At 51.3% G+C, this 9634-nt stretch overlaps 1 protein-coding gene across 1 annotated transcript; it reads right to left on the bottom strand.

Moving 5' to 3' along the window:
- Positions 1-24: 24 nt before the first annotated feature.
- LOC141372159 (myosin-7-like) lies at positions 25-9631 on the bottom strand (the record flags this gene model as incomplete). The annotated part of the gene is made up of 14 exons (XM_073890668.1): positions 25-414; positions 1135-1225; positions 2331-2476; positions 3279-3455; positions 3605-3847; positions 3982-4237; positions 5599-5735; positions 6008-6131; positions 6278-6395; positions 6482-6569; positions 6832-6902; positions 7604-7913; positions 9078-9248; positions 9524-9631. Coding segments are annotated over 14 exons (2430 nt in total), but the record flags the coding sequence as incomplete, so codon positions are not given.
- Between the last annotated feature and the right edge of the window lie 3 nt (positions 9632-9634).

Raw genomic sequence — 9634 nt, forward strand, 5'->3', positions numbered from 1 at the left:
GAGGACGGTGAGCAGGCAGCCTACCTTGGCCTTGATGATCTGCTCCATGTTGGAGGTGACATCGTCCAGCTCCAGCTTGAACTCGCTCTTCTCCTTCTCCAGCTTCTGCTTCACGCGCTGCAGGTTGTCGATCTGCTCGCTCAGCTCGGCCACGCTGTCCGCGTGCTTCTTGCGCAGGGCCGCCGCCGTGGCCTCGTGCTGCAGCGTGGCCTCCTCCAGGTCCCGCCTCATCTTCTGGAACTCGGCCTCGCGCTTCTTGTTCATCTCGATCTGCACGGACGTGGCCCCCCCAGCCTCCTCCAGCCGCTCGCTGATCTCCTCCAGCTCCCGGGACAGGTCTGAGCGCAGCTTCTCCACCTTGGCCCTGGCGGTGCGCTCGGCCTCCAGCTCCTCCTCCAGCTCCTCGATGCGAGCCTGGCCCGGGACACAGAGGTCTCAGCCCCACCGCCCAGCGGAGCCCCCACCCCAGAGCTCTAGGACATTCCTGGCTTGTCTGGAACAGCAAATCTTTTCAGTTCTACCAGCAGAGAAGTAGAAATGAAAGGATTTGGAGAAGATGTTTTGGACAGCTGAACTAGGCTTCCTTTAGGCCAGAACATTATACATGTTCTATTGGAAAGAAAGTGGTTGAAGCTTGCTCTTTAAGAGGGACAAAGAAACCTGTGTTCTAGGGATATTTTAAGAAGTTTAGTGGCAAAAGTATTAAAAGTTTAGAATGAGAGAGCCATGTTTGTCCAAAGACCTAACATGGTGTCTGCTCGAGGGGTAAGAATCAAAGTCACAGACTATCAGGGCTAAAGGGATCTTAAACGCCATTGGTAACAAGGGAGGACACAGAAACCCAGATATCAGGAGTGGGCACCCCACAGTTGCCAGCTAAACCAGAGCTGAGACAGGAAGCCAGGATTTCTGCCCCCTACACCTGTGACCTTTTCAAGGTCTCTTCCTGTGTCATCCTTGGATCGCCCAGCCCCTCTTAGGGGTGCTCCATGGGTGAACTGTGGTAGCTCAGCATCACCCTTCATGGACACATGGCATGTTCCTGTAATGTTGGGGAGAGGACATCCTGGAGGAGGGGGTGGAGGAAGCTGACGGCCAGCCCAGGGGCTCCAGCCTAGGCATCCCATAACTTACCTGAAGCTCTTTGAGCTTCTTCTGCAACTGGCTACCCAGGGCCTGCTCATCTTCAATCCTTGCATTGAGGGCATTCAGCTCAAAGTCCTTCCTGTGGGGAACGAGGGAGAGTAAGATGAAGAAGGTCGGCTGGGCAGCAGGGGGGCCCGTCAGTGGTTGGAAATGGTGATACAAAAAAACGAAGAGCAGGATTTCATCAGAAAAATAGCATCTGGGGCTGATGTAGGGTCCATGCTGAAGGCCTAAAGTCCAGCAAGAATGTAATGGGCAGAGCACCACAGGTGGAGTGACAAGACCTGGGCTCTGTGGGACTTCCTCTCTGGTCCTGTAGAATGACGGCATTGGATTAGATGGTTTCAAAGGCCCCTTTTAGCTCTGATGGCCTTTAATTCTATCACTGTTACTTTGGGCACTTTGGTTAAACTTTCTGAGCCTTTGTTTCCTCTTTGGTAAAGTGGGCCTCAAAATACCATCCTTAGAAGGAGGTTTGAGGATCCTTGGGATCATATACTCCTTCATTCATTCAACACATGCTGTGCCTGGAGAAGTGTGAGGACTCCTGGGCAGACACAGGCCCCATGAGGATGCAATCATGATGATTCTCAGAGCCTTTCAAAGTCCAGACCCTAAAGCTGCATAAGATCTTTGATTATCCAAATCTACCCTGCAGGCTCAGTTTTTCAAGTGTGGGAAGTGGATCTGTACATCTTGGTAGGACTGGCAATAAGAATTGGATCCATGAGTTGATCAGACCCCTGCACTGCTTAAGCGTGGTGGCTGACCCATTTCTCTGTGGTCGTCAGAGCTCTCTGAGAAGGACCCGAAAGGCCTTTCCTGAGAAGCTTTTGTGTGGAGCCTTCCTCGGTGTTAAGCAACTGGTCTCCAAAGAGACTTGTGTGTAGAAGGAGGTAAGCTATGAGTTTCCATCCCACTTCGCTGCCCAACAGGAAGAAAAGCCTTGAGGGATCCAGGTTAGACTTTCTGCCAGGGAGGACTGCAGGGCCCTGCTCCATGTGTCTGGGGAAGGAGAGCCCTCTTGCTGGAGGCCTCTGCCCATGGTTTTGCACCCACTGATGGAGACTGCGTGAGGCTGTGGCCTCTGAGGATGGACATGTTGGGGCAGCTTGCGCTGTCATAGGTAGAACAGGCTGCTGAGCTGTGGAGGAGGAAAGGCGCTGGGGAGGGGAACACGCTACTTTTTCAGCCGCTCATCCAGTTGCTGCTTGTCATTCTCCAGGTCCATGATGCTCTCCTGGGTCAGCTTCAGGTCACCCTCCAGCTTCCGCTTTGCTCGCTCCAGGTCCATGCGCACTTTCTTCTCCTGCTCCAGGGATCCCTCCAGCTGGTGGGGAGAAGGACCAGTGTGCCCCATAAGACAAATCATCCTGATTCGGTGATTTGGAAGCTCAGTCACTCCAGGTTTGGGGCATCCTAAGAGATGTCCAGGACTTGGAAAAGCTTTCCCAGAGTGGGCCAAGGGACTATGAGACTGCTTAGCATTGAGGGATGCTCAATAACTATTTGATAATGATTTCATGAATGAATTTCATGAATGACTGTGTGATGAAACCCAAAGCTCCATTCATTCATTCAGCAGCCTCCTGCAGTCCTGTGCTAGGCATTTCAGATGCAAAACTGAATCAATCCAAGTTCTCACCTAAAGACAGCTTACAGTGTTATGGCTGAGATAGATACTTCGATAATGATAACATGGGTGATAAATGATCCAATGGAGATAAGCACAGAGAACTATCTGTGGAACAGTGATCACTGAGGGCCAGATCCCGCTTAAAATATTAGAGGTCTAAAGATCCTCAGAGCCTCACAAAATTCCCAAAGAAATGTATTGGATTCTTATGTGATAACTCTCTAGACCCTGTGGTCGAAGGTAGAGATATAAAGGCTTGAACCTAATTGAAAAAAGGAAGTCCATCTCTATTGTTGATCGTATCAATGGGATGAGATACATAACTCATAATTGATCATGTTTCCCTTTTTCTATTCCCCAGCTCCCTTCTAGAAATGTACCAAGGGAGGGAACACTCTCCAATCCCATCCTTCCAAACACACACACATGCACACACACATACACACACACACACATACAGACCTGGTATATCTAGGCCCTGTGACAATCTACTTACATCGTCCACCTGCTGCTCCAGCTTGACCTTGGCCTTGGTCAAGGTATTGACCTTGTCCTCCTCAGCCTGAAGGTCATCTAGGGCCTGCTGGTGGGCTTCTTGCAGAGCCTTCTTCTCTTTGGTCAGCTTGGCGATGATCTCATCTAGCCCAGCCATCTCCTCTGTCAGGTTCTTCACCTGTTGACCAAGAACCCCATCCCCTTTAGGGTCAGAGGTCATTGGCCTGGAGACATCTATGAGGATGTCCAATGCTAAGGACCAGGACCACACCGTGGTCTAAGAATCCTGAGAAGACCTGGGCTAGAACCAGAAGGAGCTGCCCTCACCTTGTTCTCTGTTGCGTGCTTCTCCTTCTCCACCTTGGCCAGCGTCAGCTCCAGGTCATCAATGTCCCTTTTGAGCTCAGAGCACTCATCTTCCAGCTTGCGCTTCTTGGCAGTGAGCTCCGCATTCATCTCCTCCTCGTCCTCCAGCCTCTCGGTCATCTCCTTCACCTTGGCCTCCAGCTGGATCTTGTTCTTGATCAGCTGGTCGCAGCGCTCCTCTGCATCATTGAGGTTATCTTGTTCCTGGAGAAGAGGACAGAGAGGAGAGTTGGTGATTAAAGAGAGGAAAGATCCAGCGTCTTAGTTCCTGGGGGTGAGATGGGCTATAATCCAGGGGAGGAAAGGGAAGGAATGAAGAGATCATCGTGTGGCCTCACCGCCTGCACTTGGAGCTGGAGATCATTCTTCTCCTGCAGCAGGGACACCATCTTCTCCTCCAGCTCCTTGCGGCGAGCCTCTGACTTCTCCAGCGCCTCTTTGATGCGTGCAAACTCCTCCTTCATGGTGGCCATCTCCTTCTCTGTCTCTGCACTCTTGAGTAGTGGCTTGATCTTGAAGTAGAGCTTCATCCAGGGCCAGTTCTTGACCCCCATGAAGGCCCGAATGTTCCACTGGATTACCAGCAAGGCATCCCTGGCAAGGAAACACGGAGGCAGGAAGGGGCATTCTGAAAGAGCACTTCCCAAGCATGGGACCAACTGCAATTGGCTCCCAGCCCATCTAAACAAGCTCATAGGCACCTGAGGGCAGGAGCCCTGTGTTGTTGCCTTGATATGCACCCCGACTCCAACATTATCACACTGAACATGGAGTTGCTCAATAAATATTTATTAATTAATTCAACAAAAGGGCAGTTTATATCTTCCCTACTGGGGCGTTAGTAGTAATGAAAGCTACACCATTCAGAGAGTGTCTGCTAAGTTCAGTGTTTCTAATCCCATAAGAACCTCAGATATGTTAAAAAAATTATATTTTACATGTAAGAATATCTATAGTGTACATGTAAGTTATGAAGCATGAAACAAAATGACTTTGCATGAACCTATCAATCCTTCGAACAACAACTAGAAGAGCATGTTGCCAGTGTTGGCTCTCTCAGTGTGCTTCTCAATCCCCTTTCCTGGTCCCCCCACCAGAAGCAGCCACTATCCTTAATCTTGTGTTTTTCATTTCCTTACTTTTTCAAAACATACTTTAACAATATATGTACGTGTCTTTAAACAATATGTCACTATTTTTTAGTATCTCCGAGATTTATAAAAATTATATTACATTATATGTATCCTTCCGTGACTTGCTTTTGTTCACTCAACCATAGGCTTCTGAGGCTCAAACACATTGCACCATGTGGTTGTAAGTCCCTCCTTTCATTGCTTTATAATATTGCACTGAACAACTATACTATTTACCCATTCCCCTGGAGATGGAAATTGGAGTTGTTTCCAAATCTTTGCTATTTTGGCCAATGCTGCTATGAAGATTCTTTTTTGTCCCATGTTGTATACATGCAGGAGTTTCTGTGGGAAAGCACTTAGGAATGGAATTGGAAGCTATGCAATTGTCCATATTTTTTATTTTTTTTATTTTGGGATGTTCTCTGTACCCAAAATGGGGCTCAAACTTATGACCTCGAGATCAAGAGTTGCATGCTCTATGGACTGGGTCAGCCAGGTACCCCTGCAATTGTCCATCTTTAAAAGATAATGATAAGTTGTTTTTCAGGGAGATTGTGCTAATTTATGTACCTGTAAGCAGTGGGTCAGACTTCTTGATTTTTGTCAAGCTGGTGTTTTAAAATGGTATCTCATTCTTTATGGGGAACTTTCTTTTTGTAAAGAATTCAAAATGAGACCTAGCAGGGTAGTCACTTGCTCAAGCCAGCTAGTAAGTGGTGAAGTCAGGGTTTGAACTCAGGTCTTCGGAGTCACACCAGTTAGCATTGCTTGTCTACCTTTTACATCTCTGGGAGAGCCTCGCCCTTTCCCTCGCCTCACCTGCGCTCCACAATCTTCTTGAACTCAATGCGCATGAGCTGGCCCCGGGCTTGTGCCTGGATGCGGGTGATGATGCGGCTCAGCCTCTCATCCCGCATCTCCTCCAGCAGCCCCAGCAGCCCCGCCTTGAAGAACACCTGCAGGCAAGAGGGCTGCAGCCTCAGAGAAGGGTAGCCAGGGTGGAGGAAGAGGGAAGGAGGTGCTGACTAAGCTCCCAGGTGACCCATTACCCATATATCCTAGACCTCAGAGTGAAATATGAAGAACAAGACAGAAAAGAAGCCTGGGTTCCAGCCCTTGGATTAATACAGGAAGCCAGGAATCAGAGGCCTGCTTTCCAAACTCCCAGCTGCTCTGCTCAAGGTGGCGACATGTCCCGCAGTGCCACCCTGTGGGGCTCTAGACCCACCTTGGTGTGGCCGAACTTGTACTGGTTGTGGTCAATGTCCAGGGAGCCCAGCAGCTTCTCTGCCCCTTTCCTGCTGTCAATGAACTGGCCCTCGGGGATGGCTGTTGGGTTCAGGATGCGGTACCTGGAGAGGGAGGTGCCCCAAGTCACCCACATTTTGCACCAATCTGTTCTGCCCACAGCATTCGGGGCCACCTGTGGACTCCCTTCCTCACTAAGTCTGCCCAGGCTTCCCCTGTTCCCTGAGCTCTAGGGTGCCCCTGTACCCACCTCTGCCTGAAGTCCCCATAGAGGATGCGGTTGGGGAAGCCCTTCCTGCAGATGCGGATGCCCTCCAGCACACCGTTGCAGCGCAGCTGGTGCATGACCAGGGGGTTGTCCATCACCCCTGCAGCAGGAGAGGAGAAGCTGTCGGTCTCAGGGCAAGTGGATGCCAAGTGCCCTCCCCAGACTAAACCTTTACACATCACTCACCTGGAGCCTTCCGTTCATTGGGGATGATGCAGCGCACAAAGTGAGGATGAGTGGTCCTCAGGTTGGTCATAAGTTTATTCAGATTCTCCTGGGGTGGATGAGAGTGGGGAGTCAGGAGCCACAGGAGCCCTGGGTCCCTGACAGCCTGTCTCCAGAATTCTCCAAGGGACCAAGAGTTGACACATAATTTATGATGGGAGCTCAGGTTTGGGTAGAATTTACATGCCCAAAATGACCACATAGCTCTAGCTTCTTTCCTCCCCAGACTCAGAGAATCAGATTAGGGTGACACAGTCAAAGGGCTGGGCCTGCCCACCACAGGCCCCCTGGCATCTCTGGGACCTTCTTACCCGGTGGAGGGCCGACACTGTCTGAAAGGATGAGCCCTTTTTCTTGCCTCCTTTGCCTTTACCGCTGTCCCCTAATAACAAGAGAAGGGATGAGGAGCCAGAGTCTGAAAGCTGAGGAACCCTTGGTCAGAGGCAGGGCTCTGCCTCTCACTAGCTGTGTGACTTCACAAAGTGATTCTCCACGTCTTGGTTTTCCCACGACGAGAACAGTAACTGCCTCTAAAAACTGGGATGGAGATTAGATAAGCTTGCTTGCCACATAGTAGGTGCTGAAATCGTATGAGTGCTCTTCTCCCACCTTCTTCGAACCCCTCCCTTCATGCCTGCTTCTTTCCACGGTCTACCTTCCTTCCTGTAGTTCCTCCTCCTCCCAAGCCACAGCCTTTCTCTTCCTTCTCTGAACGGGACACTCACCCATGCTACCAGATGTTCGGTGATCCTTTCAACATTTACCAAGACCTCCCACAGGCACAGCTCTACACTGGGCCAGGCACAGCTCTACGCTCTACACAGCGATGCATGTGCCTCACTCACCTCCAGTTGTTCAGTCTTGAGGAGACACTCGACATGTACACCAATATCCATAACACAAAGTGGAAAATGGCCCTTCTACAGATCAGTGGCAGAATGACTACTGTGAGATTTCCTGACCCCCATCCCATGGTTCGTGGGTTCTCTTCTGCCTCTAGAATCCTGTGCTTTGAAGCAGAGGGACCCTGGCCCCTGGCAACCTCAGAATTGCTCTGGCCCAGGTCAGGGGCTGCCCTCTTACCGACATCAGCAGAAGCATAGGTGGAGAAGAGTGTGGCCATGAGCTTGAGGGAGGACTTCTGGTACAGGCCCACCACTGTCTCGTTGAGTGGGTCTTTGTTCTTCTCCAGCCAGCCCAGGATGTTGTAGTCCACTGTGCCAGCATAGTGGATCAGGGAGAAGTGGGCTTCCTGCTTCCCCTTGATGTTGCGTGGCTTCTGGAAGTTGTTGGACTTGCCCAGGTGGTTATCATACAGCTTGGCCTTGAAGGTCATGTCAGTGGCCTTGGGGAACATGCACTCCTCCTCCAGGATGGACATGATGCCCATGGGCTGAGAGCAGGGGGTGGGGAGGTAGAGAGAGCATCACTGCATGCACTCCCAGGTTTCCAGAGCCCCACGCCTTGCCAGAGGAAAAACTACAGCCCAGTAGAGCTGGCAGGCTACAGTGTCTGGGCTAGCACCTCTTGTCCCAATATAGGACCCTAATATTCTTGGAATTAACCTAAATCTAATTCTATTCAGATCTGGCCTATAACCTCTTTCTGCCTCAGTGGACCTAGTGAAGAACCCTGTGCTCCCAGCCACACTGCCAGGTCCCCAAGGCCTTGCAGCAAGTCCCTCCTTCTTGGATTGCCCCAGGGACAGGTGTATGTCAGAGGTGCCAGACTGAGGGGCAGGCCAGATCTCTGCCTATATGATGGGTAACAGTTCTCCAAGGGATGGTTAGAGGGATCCATGTTCTGCACAACATTCTGCTTTTCAGAGAGTCTGGTGGTTCTTGACTTTCCTTGGGACAGGAATCCTAATGAGAATTTGATTAAACTGAAGATGCCTCCCTGGAAAAATGCATGTAAACACATGTGTGTGTGTGCGTGCACGTGCATACACACACACACACTCTTTTCCATATACTTTCAGGTGATTCTGAGACCTCTGGAAGAGGAGCACCTTGGATAACCACCCAGACCTTCTGGGAAGCTCCAGTTTTCTGAAGGGCACCGGCGGGCCGGGTGAGGGTGGTTATTCTGGGCTCTGGGCTGTACCAGCAAAAGCACACTGAGAACAAGCCAGCACTGGGAACCTCACACCAGCTCCGTTCTTGTCTCCTCTGAGTCTGTGGACAAGAGGAGCTGAAGACTGGCTTATTATCAGCTATCAGGAAAAGGATGGGAAGCCAAATGTCTTTAGTGTCAGCCTAGGATGTTTCCATAGATGATGCTTCCCATGAACTGTCAGAGGGTCCAGGAGTCCTCCCCTCACTACATCTCCTTCTTAAGATTCTGGGAGGTGACCACCATACAGGACAAGGTCTTAGGTCCTGGGGAGAGGAGAAGGGGGCTCATCCCATGTATGACTTCACAGTGGGTAGAAGCTGGGTCTGAGAGAGGCTGGGGATTCTGGGGACTCTAGTTTCTTGGCTGTAGAAGGGACAGCCCTGCCACTCTGCCTGGGATGCCAAGGGAAGGAAACACAAGCAGTGGGTGGAGGCAGCACCTTCTCAATGAGGTCGATGCAGGCCTGCAGGTCCATGCCAAAGTCGATGAACTCCCACTCGATGCCTTCCTTCTTGTACTCCTCCTGCTCCAGCACGAACATGTGGTGGTTGAAGAACTGCTGCAGCTTCTCGTTGGTGAAGTTGATGCACAGTTGCTCAAAGCTGTTGAACTGCAGGGGGTGGGGGCGGAGTGGGTCAGGCAGGCAGGGGTCTGAGGAGCCAGTGGGGTCAACCCAGGCCCGTGCCCAAGCCCAGCCAGGGGTGTGACTGGTCCCCTCCCCTGTCAGGCCGGGAAGGGGGAGCTCCCCTGGAAGACAGGACGATGTGTCTGCCACCCCTGAGCCCCACTGTCTCTCCCGCGACTGGCCACTGGCCATGATGGTCACAGATGAGTGAGTCACTGCCCCCTCCCTCGCACATGTGCCCCTAGGCTCCCCCCACTCACGTCGAAGATCTCGAAGCCGGCGATGTCCAGGACCCCTATGAAGTACTGGCGTGGCTGCTTGGTCTCCAGGGTGGCATTGATCCGTGTCACCATCCAGTTGAACATCTTCTC

Source organism: Callorhinus ursinus, unplaced genomic scaffold (assembly GCF_003265705.2).
Source record: "Callorhinus ursinus isolate GAN/ISIS: 27379988/994484 unplaced genomic scaffold, GSC_fseal_2.0 scaffold1823, whole genome shotgun sequence".
NCBI classification, from domain to species: Eukaryota; Metazoa; Chordata; class Mammalia; order Carnivora; family Otariidae; genus Callorhinus; species Callorhinus ursinus.